The sequence below is a fragment of the Muntiacus reevesi genome, chromosome 3 (assembly GCF_963930625.1).
Source record: "Muntiacus reevesi chromosome 3, mMunRee1.1, whole genome shotgun sequence".
Lineage (NCBI taxonomy): Eukaryota > Metazoa > Chordata > Mammalia > Artiodactyla > Cervidae > Muntiacus > Muntiacus reevesi.
Genome location: NC_089251.1, coordinates 110,881,658 through 110,896,155, shown reverse-complemented (window position 1 = coordinate 110,896,155; position 14,498 = coordinate 110,881,658). Strand labels below are relative to the sequence as shown.

General features: G+C 56.5%; 4 protein-coding genes across 6 annotated transcripts; 2 read left to right on the top strand and 2 right to left on the bottom strand.

Annotated features, from left to right (window-relative positions):
• Positions 1–2,347: 2,347 nt before the first annotated feature.
• On the top strand, positions 2,348–2,817 carry ZNF593OS (ZNF593 opposite strand). Its single transcript, XM_065930972.1, has 2 exons — positions 2,348–2,392; positions 2,671–2,817. The coding sequence occupies exons 1-2, from the start codon at positions 2,348–2,350 to the stop codon at positions 2,815–2,817; spliced, it is 192 nt and encodes a 63-aa protein (XP_065787044.1).
• A 322-nt stretch (positions 2,818–3,139) lies between these two features.
• Positions 3,140–4,117, bottom strand: ZNF593 (zinc finger protein 593). Its single transcript, XM_065927541.1, has 3 exons — positions 3,819–4,117; positions 3,524–3,586; positions 3,140–3,429 (listed from the first exon to the last, which is right to left on the bottom strand). Exons 1-3 carry the CDS (start codon positions 4,016–4,018, stop codon positions 3,288–3,290), a joined length of 405 nt encoding a protein of 134 aa, XP_065783613.1. The 5' UTR covers positions 4,019–4,117; the 3' UTR covers positions 3,140–3,287.
• A 1,348-nt stretch (positions 4,118–5,465) lies between these two features.
• On the top strand, positions 5,466–9,243 carry C3H1orf232 (chromosome 3 C1orf232 homolog). The gene is made up of 4 exons (XM_065927540.1): positions 5,466–5,549; positions 7,067–7,150; positions 7,260–7,357; positions 8,976–9,243. Exons 1-4 carry the CDS (start codon positions 5,466–5,468, stop codon positions 9,241–9,243), a joined length of 534 nt encoding a protein of 177 aa, XP_065783612.1.
• Positions 9,244–10,145: 902 nt separating this feature from the next.
• On the bottom strand, positions 10,146–13,512 carry FAM110D (family with sequence similarity 110 member D). Of its 3 annotated transcripts, none has more exons than XM_065927537.1 (2): positions 13,369–13,512; positions 10,146–11,590 (listed from the first exon to the last, which is right to left on the bottom strand). In XM_065927537.1, exons 1-2 carry the CDS (start codon positions 13,374–13,376, stop codon positions 10,684–10,686), a joined length of 915 nt encoding a protein of 304 aa, XP_065783609.1. In that variant the 5' UTR covers positions 13,377–13,512; the 3' UTR covers positions 10,146–10,683. The 3 variants fall into 3 exon arrangements, with proteins under 3 accessions (XP_065783609.1, XP_065783608.1, XP_065783610.1); XM_065927536.1 differs by having other exon boundaries at positions 10,146–11,593; positions 13,369–13,474; XM_065927538.1 differs by lacking the exon at positions 13,369–13,512 and adding an exon at positions 11,782–11,858.
• Between the last annotated feature and the right edge of the window lie 986 nt (positions 13,513–14,498).

Below are 14,498 nucleotides of genomic sequence, written 5' to 3'. Positions count from 1 at the left end.
TCCACCTTTGCACGTGGCATCAAGCATGAGTGCAGATTGTCAGCTGCTTCCTTCAAGAGGATGCCAGCTCGCCAGGTCCCCAGAGGCCTTGCTACCTCATTTGTGAAACAGCAGGCTCAAATTCACAACTTGGCCCTCACGTTTCTGGCTTTGTCCTTGGTCTCATGTCCTCCTACCCTGCTCTCCGTGTGTCCCTCTAACATCCTCTGTGCTGTTTCCTCCTGTAATGTTTTTGCCTCTTCCCACATGAGCTTCCCTGTGGTGCTCTAATAAACACAGACGTATCCCCATCATCCTGATTTCATCGAACACCTACCCAGAGCGGGCACAAGATCTCGAGGTGAGATGCCAGCCAGCCTGATCTCCCTGAACTCACAATCTTGTAGGGGGGAAACCAACAAGAACTCACCACTTGTACTCAGATCCTCCCTGAAAAGGCCTGGGCGCCTAACAGGCATATTGGTGCCTTTACTGCCCCCCGCACCCACTCTCCGCCCTGGAGCACCTGGCAGGGCTGAGAAGTTAGAGGCGTGGTAAATGGAAGCTTCTATTTTTTTTTTCAATTTTTTAATCTGGATTTTTAAAATAAATTTATTTATTGGTTGCACTGGGTGTTCACTGCACGCACTTTCTCTAGTTGCTGAGAGTGGGGTCTAATACAGAGCTGCGGTGCCCGGGCTTCTCACGGCAGTGGCTTCTCTTGTGAAGCACAGGTTCTAGACATGGGCTCAGTAGTTTGGTACAAAGGCTTAGTGGCTCCACGGCAGGTGGAATCTTCCTGGACCAGGGATCGAACCTGTGTCTCCTGCATTGTCAGGAGGATTCCTATCCATGGTATCACCAGGAAAGTCCTGCGGCTTCCATTTTTTTTTTTTTTTTAATATTTATTCATTTATTTGGCTGCACCATGTTGCAGCATGTGGGATCTAGTTGCAGCATGTGGGATCTAGTTCCCTGACTAGGGATCAAACCTGGGCCCCCTGCACTGGGAGCTCAGAGTCTTAACCACTGGGCCAGCAGGGAAGTCCCTGCAGCTTCTATTTTTAAGGTAGTTTTATGAGTTTATAAAAGGTCTTTGAACTTATTTGTGGCAAAAATGTCAAAGGTAATAGTAGCTCATTAAGTGGAAGGAAAGTGAAAGTGTTAGTCACTCAGTCCTGCCCGATTCTGCGATGCCATGGACTATAGTCCACCAGGCTCCTCTGTCCGTGGAAAGAATACTGGCAAGTCTCCAGGCAAGAATAATGAAGTCGGTTGCCATGTCTTTCTCAGGGGATTTTCCCAACCAGGAATCGAACATGGGTCTCCTGCATAGTAGGCAGATTCTTTACTGGCTGAGCCACCAGAGAAGTCCAAATGGAAGGAGGTTGTGTCCTTTCCCCAGCAAGTTCCCATCCCATTGCCCAGAATGGGCCACTGTCAAGTTTTCTGGGTGTTCCTCCCTTCTCTCTATAGTATATGCAGACACTCTACATGCTATTCTGCAAATATGCTTCTCTGCATTTTTATGAGATGGTCAATACCAAATGAAGTCATACACATAAAGTGCTGAGAATAATGCCCAGCACAGATTTTTTTTGGCCACACTTTAAGTCTTGCAGGATCTCAGTTCTTAGATCAGGTATTGAACCCGAGACACGACAGTGAAAGCCTAGAATCCTAACCACTAGGCCACCAGGCAATTCCAGGAAATTTTTGTTAGTACACCTCTAACAGCTTTTTCAATCAGTAGATGCAGATCTTCTATCAAAAGGAGGGAAGTTCCTATAGGAACTCCATCTTGGGGAAAGGGATGAAATATGCCTTCCCCCAAGGTAGGTGTGGTTGATCTAAGAGAAATCAAGTAAAAAAGGCCTGCCCCTATTTGGAAGGGGTGCTAAAGGTACCCAACCCCTCCTCTGCTGAGAGCTGATGGGTGACATCCAATTACCTGAGGCAGGGACAGGGCCAAGACCAGGGCCGGGGAGGCCCTCCCACACCTGGTCCAGGCTTGAGACTTGTCCACACTGCCAGGCAGGGCCTCTCCTGCCTCCCTGGCTTGCACTTCCCGGTGGGAGGGGGAGGAGCTGCTCAGGCCTGATGCTGATCTCTCCTGACAGCTGCTCCTAAGGCTGGCAGGGCGGGCCGGCGGGGGAAGGGACAGATTTAAAGGTCTAGCTGCCCCGCCCCCTGCCAGACCTGGGAAGGCAGACGCTGGTGAGCATCCTCTGAGGGCAAGGCTCTCTCACATATGAGAGTCAGGAACCTCTATGCCCTGATTTCCGTCTCTTGGTATCATGAATGAACGCCATGGTCCTCATTCTGGCTTTCACCCCACAGGACATCTGGGAGACGAGCGGCACCCACCATGCGATTTCGACGCCTGACCCCTGGCTACTTCCGAGTGCTACAGGTAAGCACCCCAACTGATGGCTTCCAGCACCGACCCCGTCCGCCCCTTACCATGGCCGGGATGCTACCCAGTCACCAGGCTGTCACGTTCCCGGCCGCCTGAGCAACCAGGGCCCAGATGGGCAGTGAAGCGAGAGGGATCGGGGTGGAATCTCCCTGGGGCAGCGATGACATCCATATCTCCTTCCCCCAGCTGTAGCTTCTGAGCCCCTTTCCACCCCACTCGCCTTCCCAGTAGTCTTGACTGACCCCTCAGGCGGACCCTCTGTGCATCTCCAGATGCAGATAGCCGGGGAGCTGAAGGCAGAGCCCCGGAGTCCGCTGGCGGGGATTGTGGCTGCAGTGCTGGCTGTCCTCGGGCTGGGCGGCTCCTGCTATGCTGTCTGGAAGATGGTGGGGCAGCGGCGGCCGCCACAGGCTCCATGACGAAGCAGGCAGCCTCTCGCCTCGGCCCCTGGATTCACAGGGGCTACAATCTCCTTTCTTTTCCTGGGGGTCACTCCCTGCCCTCATTGTAAGCAAGAGTATAAACCTGATCCTACCCATTACCCCACACACACCTGGGCTCCAATGGGGGACTTCAGCACAGATGCCAGGACCCCTGAGGGATGGCAAGGATGCAGGCTCTAAGGCTGAATCAAGCAGGGAGTAAACACTCTGGGTCCTGTACACAGGAGTAGTAGAGAAATCTTTACAGGGCTTGAATTTGGAGGAGTGGCCCAGAGGTTAATGAGTGAGAGGCAAGCCCTATTTATACATTTCCTTTATTGGAAGGGAGGGTATCTGGAAGCGGCCATCCACTCCCCAAACCAAAAGAGATTGGCACAGTCTCTCCCAGCCTGGCCCCTGTACCACTGTCCATGGGCAGCTCCTCTGCCTCGCATCCTCAGGCCAAGTCATGTAGACGTGTCCATCTCAGGGACCTCCGTGGATACTTCTGTGGGAACTGCCAGTCGCTGGGGAGGAATATAGGAACCCATGCCCGCTGCCCTCTCTGCTTCTTCCTGACTGTAGGGCTCCACACTCAGCTGCTTCAGCCTGAGAAAAAAGAATAGGAATTGAAAGCTGATCGGACAGCAAGCTCTGTCTGCGTGGCAACCCACCCATCAATCCTCCCCTTGCTCCTTCATACCTCTTCTTGTGATCTTTGGATCGGAAGTGGGTCTTCAGGTTGGCAGAATCAATGAAGTACCTCCTGTAGGGATGAGGTGGGTAGGGAGGAGAGTTAGAAGGTGATGCCTCTCAGGTACACCTATTTCCCTGACCCTAGCTCATTGCTGACGCTAGGCTCCGGGCTTGAAGGCATGGGAGGCCGGCAGACCCACCCAGGTCCCAAGAGAGGAAACCCTGCACACCCCGGGCCTCACACCCCCGGCCCGTACCGCGGACCCTTCTCCTCCTCAGGCCTGGGCCTGCTGGGAACTCACGCGCAGGCCAGACAGCGATGCAGGCCGCCCCCTGGCAGGTCGGGATCGGGTTCAGCGCCTAGGTCTGGCCGGGACCGTGCGGCGACCTGGGGCCGCAACTCGCGGTGAATCTCATCCAGGTCCGGCCGCCGCCGCTTCGCCTTCATTTGACGGGCCAAGGAGTGCGCTCGGTGCGCGCCCGTACGGCGGGAGCGACCCATGGTGGGTGATACCGGGATCAGAGGTCCCAGAACCGAGGTGGGAGGACACGTGGGGGCGCTTCCGGACGGCTGGATGACGTCATATGACGCTCTCGGACGGGTCGTGCTCCACCGGACCGCCTATGATGACGTCACTCGCGCGAGCCGTGTTTCGAGCGCCCCCAGGCGGTCTTCGACGTCAGTGACTGAGCTCGGGGATCCCGCCTCACCAAGCGTCCTCTTCCGTCCGTCACTGGACGGGGCTCGGTGATGTGAGCCCTGCGGGCATTTCGGCCGGTCCGCTGGCCAAGCCCATCCAGCCTGGCCCAACCGATTTCAGCGCCGTCTTCTGGCCTTGTCACACCTTCCTGGTTCCCCCATCTTAGATTCCGCGGTTGAGGGGAGGGGGGAAATAATGTTGCATCTCTGGGAGGCACTGAAAAATGTCTGTGATGTTAATAAATGAATAAGTGAATAAGAGTGAAGACGTTTGGGATCCCGGCTCCCACAGGGCTTGCCGAGATACCTCTGGTCCTTGAGAAAGCCCTCGCCATTGGAAACCCCTCCCCAGTTATTCCTCCCAGAGATCACAGTGCTCAGGCATCCTGTCAGACTCAAGGGGGTCAGCTCCTCTCACGAGAAGTGGAGAGTCTCACAGAGGGACCTCCCATCTTTGACCCCTTGCTCTGAGCCCTGGACTCGCAGGCATGGGTTGGCATCAAAGGGAGAGAGCAGCCTAGATGGTGTGTGCTCAGGCTGGGGAGAGGGCCAGAGAGCCTTTCCCCATGCATCAGAGCCAGGTGCGTTTTTCCTTCCAGGTTGACCACAGGAACTCAGCAATAATTCAGGGGCTCCAGTTCTTTGGAACCTGTTGCCAGGAAACAGGGAGACCAGCACGTGCATCCCTGGGGAGAGGAATCGGTTTCCAGCCCAAAGCGGTGAAATGTAAGCCCTGGTCACCCACTGGGAGCCTTGGGGCCTTCCCACTCCAGACCATAGAGGCTGAGTGCAGATATAGGGCAGGGTCCTGTTGGCGGCACAACTGGTATGGCTACAGCCGCAGAGGCACCACTGTGGGTCCTGAGCCCAAAGACTTTGTGAATAGAATTTGTGAATGGAAAAGAATTTTTCTGGAGCCCTTGCAAATAATCAAATTCAAGAACTCCTATGCCCAGGAAGGAGGCTTCTGTGAAGAAAGATGTCTTCATTATGTTTTCATTACTCTTGTAAATATGGGTCAAGATAGGGGCTGAAGTGGCAGAAGGTGGGTCTCACCACAGACTCTTTTGGATTGGGTTCACCTGCTGGGCACTGTGCCATCTGGGGAGCCTGGTGCATCTTTAATGAGGTCACCTGATGCTTGGGACAGGCTCTCAGACTCACCAGCTTCCTGGAGCCAGACCCACTGGGTGCCCCCTGAACCATCAGCTTCCCGTGCCTGGGTGCCAGGCCTGTTTCCCATGCAGCCATGAGCCAGGCCTTCTGGAAAACCTACAAGTCCAAAGTGCTACAGACCCTGAGTGGGGAATCTGAGGAGGACCTGGCAGAGGAGGTGGGTGCCATCCTGCTTGCTGAGTGGGGCATGCGTAGAGGGGCAGCAGGAGTGAAAGGTACGAAGAAGGAGAGGGGACTGGTTCTGAGGAGGGGAGGGGAGAGAGAGAGACACGGACTTGTGTGGAAGCAACTGGCAATTCAGGGATGACCAATGGCATGGTGAAGTGTCAGAAAGTCAGGACATTCCAGAAAACCAAAGAAGAAGGGAAGACTTGGGGGGGCACCTGAGGAGTGGTCAAGGTCTCCAAAGATCTCAAGGGCTGCCACATGGAAGGGATCCTTTTAGACCCATGGGCAGCACCCATGCAGATACACTCAGTTTGACACACATTTCTAACGGGCAGAGCTGAGCAGAAGTGGGATGATTTGCTTGGAGAGGAAGGGAGCCCCTGGGACTGGGGGCAGGGGAAGCAGCGTTTGTCACACTGAGGGTCACTGTAGCAGCATCAGATCGGAGCCATTACTCGGACCATGTTTGTTCTGACATTAAAGAAAAGGTTTTTGAAAAGGGTCTTACTCTGGAAAGTAAAAGTAAAAGTTGCTCAGTTGTGTCCGACTCTTTGTGACCCTAGGAATTGTAGCCTGCCAGGCTCCTCTGTCCATGGAATTCTCCAGGCCAGAATACTGGAGTGGGTAGCTAGCTGTTCCCTTCTCCAGGGGATCTTCCCAGCCTAGGGGTTGAACCCAGGTCTCCTGCAACGCAGGTGGATTCTTCACTGTCTGAGCCAATAGGCATGGCAATTACACAAATAGACATGGCAGAGGCAGGAACTAGTTCTAAGGTATGTGTATGTCAGTGTGAATAAATGTACGTCTACACAGGTTGGTGTCCAGGGCTGACCCTGTAGAAGTGTCTGTGGGTCAGTATAGGGGTTGGTGTCTGTGTGGAATCCCCAGTTAAGGTGTGTGTGTGTGCAGGTGTGAACAGGTTATAGGCATTTTCAGGTGTATACATTTGGGACAGAAGACTATGGAAGCATTCGCAGGTATTGTTTGCGATATGGTATGCGTGTTTGGGTGTGTGTGTACATCTGTGTCTTAGTGTCTGTGGATGGGTGGAGAAGTTTTGTGTGCTGAGTGGGCCTCCGTGGACCTGTCTGCAGTCGTGGAAGAGCACAGGTGTGAACTGTATGAGCATCCTTGGGTAAGTGCATCACAGCACATGTATCTATGTGCAGGTGAAGAGCTGTAGTCATATGGAGGCACACTCATGTACAGGTGTGTCTACATTGGCGTGCAAGCCTTTGTCCATGTGTTTTGCAGTGTGTATGAATGTGTGTGGGTGGGCAGGTGTGTGAGCTCACAGGTCTACTCTACAGGTAATGTGTATGACAGGTAGCTTTGCATAGAGGTACAAATACCTGTGTGCAGTTTGGGAGGGTGTCAGGGGGCTAGGTGTGTCTTGTTCCATGGGGTTTGGAGTACCTGGTCTGTGTGCATCAGGTTGGCAGGAGGGAAGGGAGGTCGTATTCCTCTGGGGCCTCTCTCATACTGGGTGGGGGTCTTGTGTCCCAGAAGGAGAACCCAGTGTTAGTGGAGTCTGAGATGGCAGAACCCACTGAAGAGGCCTTCAGCCCCATGTCACAGCTGGCCCGCCGGGTGAGTTCTCCTTTTCTCTGCCCCAACCCTGGGGAGCTGGGCAGATGCCTCTGTGGAGTCCTGGGAGGTGTGCTGGGGCCCTCCTTGACGCTCAGCCCCTCTCTCCCAGGTTCAAGGGGTTGGGGTGAAAGGTTGGCTGACGATGTCGTCTCTGTTTAACAAAGAAGATGAGGACAAGCTGCTGCCACCGGAGCCCTGTGCTGACCAGTGCGTGTGTGTTTCAGGGGAGGCCGTCTGCAACAGACCTGGGGACCCTCTTCTCCCATGTCCGTCCTTTCTGCTTTGTCTTTCTGACCATGGAGGACTCGGGAGGGCCAGCCCCTGGCTGTTCCTGTTTCTCTCTCTCTCAGCAGGAAAGAGGCCAATCTGGGAGATTAGATTAGATCTCGAGAGGAATTTACCAGCTGTTGGGATTGAGATGCTACAAGGTATTACCGTGTCTCTCCCCATCCATGTGGGAGGGATCACCTCCCTAGAATAAGGGAATCTAGGAGAGAAGTTTTAGGTGTTTGGAACAGGGAGTGGTTCAGATCAGTGGTTCTTAAGTATTGGTCTAAACCCTCATCCTCCCTTGAGACAGACACAGATTCCCAGACCTTCCTTCAAAGATTCTGATTCAGTGGGTGTCAGCTGAGGCCCGGGATCTATATTTTTAGCGAGCTTCCTGAGGACTTGAGGGTAATAGTTTAGGAACCACTGTCTTAGCAGGTTCTTGATGCTGGGGGCCACAGGGTCAGATCCAGGGTCTGGTCTTCCCCCAGCTCTGTTCTGGGACACACTCCATTTCTGCCCTTTCCTCCAGCCCAGTCACACTTACCTTTTGACACCTCTCCCCCATTCTTTTCTTCCTTAGGATTCCCCCCGACCCGCCCATCTCTCTTGCCCCTGGGTTCTTTTTCTCTCTCCTGCCCTTCGACTCTCCCTACCTCAAGCTTCATCACCGCTCCTTGATTGATCTTCCCGACATCTCTTTGCTACCTCCCGAGTCTCCTTCTCCCCTTAGTCTTTGATCTAGGCCTTTCTCCTTCCTCGGGGTCGCTGCACCCGTTCTCTCCCCAGCGTCCCCCATTTTTCTGGACCCTCTTTCCCTCTATCCGGGAAACCAGACCCCTGTTCCCGCCTCGCCTCTTTCCCCCGGGCTCTGCGGGTTTTCCCGGAAGACCGCCTCCAGAATCTGACCGCGCCCCTCCCCCCCAACACCTCCCCATCTCCAGATCTAACCTTTCCCTTTGGGTCCCACCACCACCTCCCATCCTTCCGCCCGCTCCTCTCTCAGGGCTCCTCTCCTCACCTTCCCGCAGCCTCCATCTCCCCTCCTCCCTCTCCCCGAGTACCTACCCTGAGCCCCTGAGCCCGGCTCTCTCCCCATGGATCTTGATCCCGGCCCCTTTTTCCCAGTGAAAGTGAAAGTCGCTCAGTCGTGTCCGACTCTTTGGGATCCCATGGACTATACAGTCCATGGAATTCTCCAGGCCAGAATACTGGAGTGGGTAGCCTTTCCCTTCTCCAGGGGAATCTTCCTAACCCAGGTATCGAACCCAGGTCTCCCACTTTGCGGGCGGATTCTTTACCAGTTGAGCCGCCAGGGAAGCCCTGACCCGCTCACCTAAAGCCCTGACCCCTATCCCGGTACCTCTGAGTACTCCTCCCGCCTCCAGGCCCAGACTTCCTCCCAGTCTCCCGGGTACCCCCCCCTCCATCACCCCCAGCCGTCGACCTCGTCCGGGCCTCACAGACCCCACGACAGGTCCCCTGAGCCCGCCTCCTGTCCTTTGTCCTTTCCGGGGTCTCCCGGCCAGCCCCTGACCCCGCCTCTCTTCCGCAGCCCGCTGGCGGCGCAGCCCGCCCCGCAGGCGGCGGCGGAGGCGCGCGGGCCCGGCTTCTGGGACGCGTTAGCCAGCAGGTGGCAGCAGCAGCAGGCGGCCGCCGCATCCATGCTGCGCGGAGCGGAGCCCACCCCGGAGCCGGACCCCGAAGCCGGGGACGAGACCCCCGAGCCGCGCGAAGCCGATCCCGTGGCCGGTTTCAAGTGGGGCTTCCTCACCCACAAACTGGCCGAGATGAGGGTGAAAGCGGCGCCCAAGGGCGACTAGCCGGCCGGATGGCCGGCCGAACTGGGCGCCCGCTCCTCCCCCCTTCCGCGATAAAAACCTGGCCTGACACCTCCGGTGACCGCGTGCTTTTATGTCAGTACGGAGAAGGATGCTTTGGGGTGGGCGACCTCAGGCCCGGGTTCAACTGGAGTGGTTCTCGCCTTCTGCCCCCCAAACCTACAGGGAGAAAAATGACCAGAGACATCCCTGGTATCAGGACAGATTGTATTCAATCTGGGCTACCATCTTACCAGTATGGACCAGTCCTGCCGCTCTCTCCAGCCGCGTTTCATTCGACAAACTTTCCTTGTGGCCTTGTCCCTGTACTAGGGGAAGGTCAGGGACTAACAAGAGAACCCAGACTACCAGCTGGTCCCACACAAGGTGATAAGTTGAGGCCCAAAAATAAGGCTGTACTTGGGAGCTCAGAGGAGATGAGGCCGGCTGGGAAATTCAGGAGTTCCTGAGAGAGAGCGAGAGAATGCATATATGGAATCTCAGATGAGTGGAAAGGGGAAGGTAACCCAGCTAAAAGGAAGAGAAATGAATAAAGACTTGGAGGGGTGAATGTGTGAGGAAAACAGGTGACCTTGTTTTAAGGGGAAAAAAGGCAGTGACAGGTGAGGCTGTGGGCTGGCAAAATCCTGGTTTGAAAAGTCCCTTTTTATCCTGATTCTGGATCCACCGCATTTCAGCCCTTCAAATACCTAGTAACCAAAATGGGCAGCAAAGCTCCAGGAATGGGGCCTTCAGGGACTAGTGAACCCCAGATTTCTGGGAGCAGACCCCTCCCCCAAACTTCCCAAGGGCGCTATTCCCCGAAATAGTTTGGACCCCACCCACACCTGTTGGGGGGCGGCGGTCAGTGGCAGAGATGATCATAATAGTGCTAGTGTTAGTATTATACTAATTGGGTAGTGGCCCTAGTGGCTTCGTTTATTGAGCACTTCCTCAACTTTGCCAAGCGCTTTGTGACCATTTCAAAAATACTTTGATCAACCGAGGGGGTGTCGCTGCGGTTCCCAGATGCGGAGTGCTGGCCCAGGGTCACACAGTCAGTCTGGAAGACACACTCCAAAACCCTCGCGCATCTGCCCTGTAATCCAACTTTCCGCGTGCGTTAAAGAACGTTTTGACTTTATTCAGCAGGTTCTCTGATCTCCCACCCCAGTCTTCACTCGCCTCCCGGCCCCCACAAGGGCCGCGAGACCGGCTCCCTCCCGTCCTCAGTGCGCGCTGGGAAGAGACTTCGGGACCGTTTGGTCACAAGCTCCGAAGGTTCACGAGTGGACGCCACGATCCAGAGGGAAGGGCTTGCCCCCAAGCACTCGACGCGTGAGGCAGGGAGTCCCTGCCCTTGCCTGGGTCCAGCCCCGCGCCCGCTCCTTGCCCTTCCCCGGACCCCCAACTCCAGAAGAGCCGGCCCCCGAGCGGCGGCGGTCACACCTCGGACTCGCGCGGCGGCCCGCGGGCGCGCTGGCAGCCGTACAGCCACTGGATGACGCGCGCGTTGCGCTCCACGACCGACACCTGGGGGCGCCCGTCCCGCTCCGAGCCCGCCGCCTCCGAGCCGCCGCCCTCCGCACCGTCCCGGCGATCTGCCCCGCCCTCGCTGGACGTCCAGTCGCTGGCGTCCCCGGAGCCCGGCGGCGGCGACTTTCCGGGCTGGGGGCTGGCGTCTGCGCCCCAGCTCTGCGGAGAGAAGCGCTCGGCCCCCAACACCTCCACGAGCGCGCGCTCCAGGCCGCAGTAGTTAAAGAAGCGCTCCTTCTCCGACAGGGGCAGCGAGCACGTGGGGCACAATGCCCGCTTTCCCGCCGCTTCCGGAGCATCTTGGGGCGCGGCCCAACCCCCGGGAGCGGCGGGTCGCTCCGATGAGCCTGCGCTGCTAGAGGCGACGTCTCGGGGGCTGCCCAGGAAGAGGCGCCGCACCAGCCCCTGGCCTTTGGCGTTCTCTTTGTTCACCGAAGCCTTGCAGTCCCGCTTCTGTCGGTAGAAGATGAGGGAATCAGGCCTTGGCAGTCGCCTGCCACTGCCCCGGCGGGCGGGCCTGGGCGTCCTGGGCGATGGAGGGGGCCCCAGCTCGTTGCAAGGGTGCGGGGTGAGCGGCCCGGGACCCCCACGCAGAGCCGGCTCCTGGCGTCGCGCGATCACCTGGTGCGTCTTGACATACTTGGCTTTGTCGGCCTCCAGCCTCTCAACGGCGCTGGGCGTCCGTCCCCGGGACGGGGTGGAGGGAGACGCCAGGAGCATTTTAGCAGAACTGGGCAGGACAGTGCTCCATAAGCCACTGGAGGCAGGCAGGTAGTGAAGGAGCTGAGAGCAATTGGCTGGGGCACCCTGGGACCTGCTGGGGAAAGAGGAATGGTCAGGGGGAGAGTAAGAGATGACCCTGCCCCTCTCCTGAAGGCATTCCTGGGAATAAGGTCAGCCAGCTACCCCTCCCCCATGCAAGTCAGCCAGGTGCCATGCCCAGGGGGCAGAGGCTCAGGTATCCCTTCCCCATCCCTCAAAGACAATGGGCAGGAGCTTTCTGACCATCCAGAGACATAGGCCCTTTTGAGCGTGCCCCATTCTGGCCACAGGGCCACGCCAAGCAGGCATCAGCAAGCCAGACCCTTGGAAAAGGAAATGGGGCTGTTCCCCGGCCTGGTTCCCGAAAGTAGCCTCAACAGGAAAAAATATCTCTTCCCAACCTAGCAACTTTGAGTCCAAGACAAGGAGGCTTCCCAGCCACCCGCTGGTTCCTGCAGGACCCACCCATCCCGCCCCCAAGCAGAGAGGTCAGGGACATAACCACAGGGTAGGAGCCTCCGGTAATTGCAGCCAACTGCCCTGCCCAGGTCCGGCAGAGCCATCAGGGAAAGAGAGAGAGATGGTCACCCACGTCACTTCAGCCAGCTATCTGCCATTCAGTCTGTGCCCCTTCGAAGGGAATTCCAAAATGCCCAACTTGTAAACATCACCTTGTTTGCCCCTTGTACTTCCATATCATAGTGAGAAAACTGGCGCAGAGAGGAGGGGCTAGTTCAGGTCTTACTGAGAGTTTGGGCCCAGGACTGGAAAACAGGTCTCTTACTGTGTAGTTTGAATCTCACTTGCCTATCAGAACTTTCCCCTATCTTTTGCTTTTATTCTTGCTGCTTTAACACCAAGTGATTTCTGCAAGAGATGGGCCCCTTACCTCACTAAAAAGTTCCTTCCACTGATTCTTCCCAGGAACTTGTACTCCCAGAAACCTGCCCCCTGGGTCCCTCACCCTGAGACCCCCGTGACCCCTCTCCTCCACCTCCCTTTTCTGCTGGGGAAGGGGGCCCGGAGGGATTGTAAATCAAGAGCTGACAGTTCCCTTGGCAGTAATAGAATGGGCCACCCACACAGCCCAGCACACTCCACCCCACTTCTGTTTCCCTACTCCTCCCATCCTCCATTCAGCTGAGAGGGACACAGCAGTTCTAGGGGCTGAGACCTGGGCTGGAGGCAACGAAGGAACACAACTTGCTAGGGATGGGGGGAGGGGACCCCTGGTGAGGGGTCTCGGAGTAGAAACTCTACCAATCCCACTCACCCCAGGGCAGCCTGCATGAGTATAAACACACACACACACTTACATATGCCCACTTAGTGTCCAGTAAGTCAGCCCATAGGTAGCTGGTGACTGGGAGCCCAGGCAGCAAGGAGAGCCTGGCAGTGCCCTCCTTCCTGCCTCCCAAAGACTCAGCTTGACAACAGGTCTGATTCCAAGGCCCCAGGAGGGCTCTGTGCTTGTCTGACCTCATGGGTATCCTCCTCTTCCCAGCCCTGAGCAGGAGGCTATAAAAAGTTCCTAAACACAGGGACCAAAATAGTTTGCTGTCCACTGCCTCTTCCTGGCTTTCTGGGCTCCTTGGTGCCCGACCGCAGACGTTCCCTCCCTAGAAGCCTGGCAGACATCCTTGTACCCTCTGTCCCTCTGCCCACCTTCTCCCAGCACTGGGGTTGGTGGGCCGATGATCTCTGCCCACCTTTCGGCTCCGGACACAGATGTGGGCTGGTGGACAGTGCTCCCTGGCTTGGTGCCAGCCTCCATGCCCTTGGGTACCTCGGTGCCCTCCCACCCCAGCCCCGGGCTCAGGATGCACTCACCTCTGCATGGGGAGGCTGAATGCCAGGGTCTCCGGGCAGGTCCAGAATGAAGGCAGGAGGGACAGCAGGGACTGGAAGTAACTTTGGTGGCAGCCAAACCTCACTCTCCACAGGAAAAGCCAAGAGAGCCTCCACCCCCCAGATTAACCCTTGCCTTCCTGACCTGGAGCCTGGCCTCTGTTAACTCCTTCCTGGTCACAGTCTCAGAGCAGGAGAGGACCCTTGGACCATGTCCAGCTCCTTTATTTAGCCAGTGGTCACACGGGCCCTGGCAGCTTAAGTGGTTTGCATAGAGGCACAGTGAGCTTGGGGCACAGCCAGCACCCCAAACAAGGTTTCTGGTTCCCAAGCTTCCTCTAGAGGCCTAGGGTGGGGACAAGCTATTCACGTGGGGTCAGTCCACTCTGCTGGGCCTTGGCGGGTCCTCTTCGTTCAGATGGGAAGGCAGGGCAGGGTTCTAGTACACCATGCTTTTTCACTCTGGAGCAGGTTTAGACCTGCCCTGGCCTGCATGTATGGAAGGTGTCAAGCTTGCTCTCCCTAGGGGTGAGGCCAGGAATCTGCAACCTAAAAGTGGGGACAGAGGTGCTGCAGATACATAGGGTGAGCCCTTCCCAACAAGTCTTGGCAGGAGGGTCACAAGGGATCCCACTGGAGGGGCCTCTGCCCAAGGTCCTCTGATGGCAAATGTAATTAGCTGGGAAGAGGGTAATGAAGGGATGGGTCCAAGCCTGGGGAAAGGACCTCCTTCCTTCTTTGCCCCCATCGGGGACTACTAGAGCTGGCATAGTTTCTTATTTGACACCTCACTTCTCAAGGGGGAGTCCTGTCCCCACAACGCTGGTTCCAGGAGCGTACCTCGTCCTCTCTCCCCACGGGGCAAACTCTGCAGCACCCAGAGACCCAAGACTAATGCCCCTGCCAAGGGGTCCCTGCACCTCTCTCCACTTTTCACAAATCTCTTTCCCTCCCTTCTAGCACTTTTTAATGTTTGCAAAGCACATTCATGCCTTTGCTCTCTGATCTCCTTTGTCCCCCACAAAGACCCTAAACAGCAGACCCAGCAGGGGTGACCACCCCACTTGATAGGCAAGGAAACAAGATTGGGGGTACCTAATTCCAACCCCAAA

Excerpts from the sequence above, each read along its gene's own strand:
- ZNF593OS (XM_065930972.1), top strand. The coding sequence starts at position 2,348 with ATGCGATTTCGACGCCTGACCCCTGGCTACTTCCGAGTGCTACAG. Across the intron at positions 2,393-2,670 it reads GCTACTTCCGAGTGCTACAG|ATGCAGATAGCCGGGGAGCT; the intron begins GTAAGCACCCCA and ends GTGCATCTCCAG.
- ZNF593 (XM_065927541.1), bottom strand. The coding sequence starts at position 4,018 with ATGGGTCGCTCCCGCCGTACGGGCGCGCACCGAGCGCACTCCTTGGCC. Across the intron at positions 3,587-3,818 it reads CATCGCTGTCTGGCCTGCGC|GAGGTACTTCATTGATTCTG; the intron begins GTGAGTTCCCAG and ends TCATCCCTACAG. Across the intron at positions 3,430-3,523 it reads TCCAAAGATCACAAGAAGAG|GCTGAAGCAGCTGAGTGTGG; the intron begins GTATGAAGGAGC and ends CTTTTTTCTCAG.
- C3H1orf232 (XM_065927540.1), top strand. The coding sequence starts at position 5,466 with ATGAGCCAGGCCTTCTGGAAAACCTACAAGTCCAAAGTGCTACAGACC. Across the intron at positions 5,550-7,066 it reads AGGAGGACCTGGCAGAGGAG|AAGGAGAACCCAGTGTTAGT; the intron begins GTGGGTGCCATC and ends CTTGTGTCCCAG. Across the intron at positions 7,151-7,259 it reads TGTCACAGCTGGCCCGCCGG|GTTCAAGGGGTTGGGGTGAA; the intron begins GTGAGTTCTCCT and ends CCTCTCTCCCAG.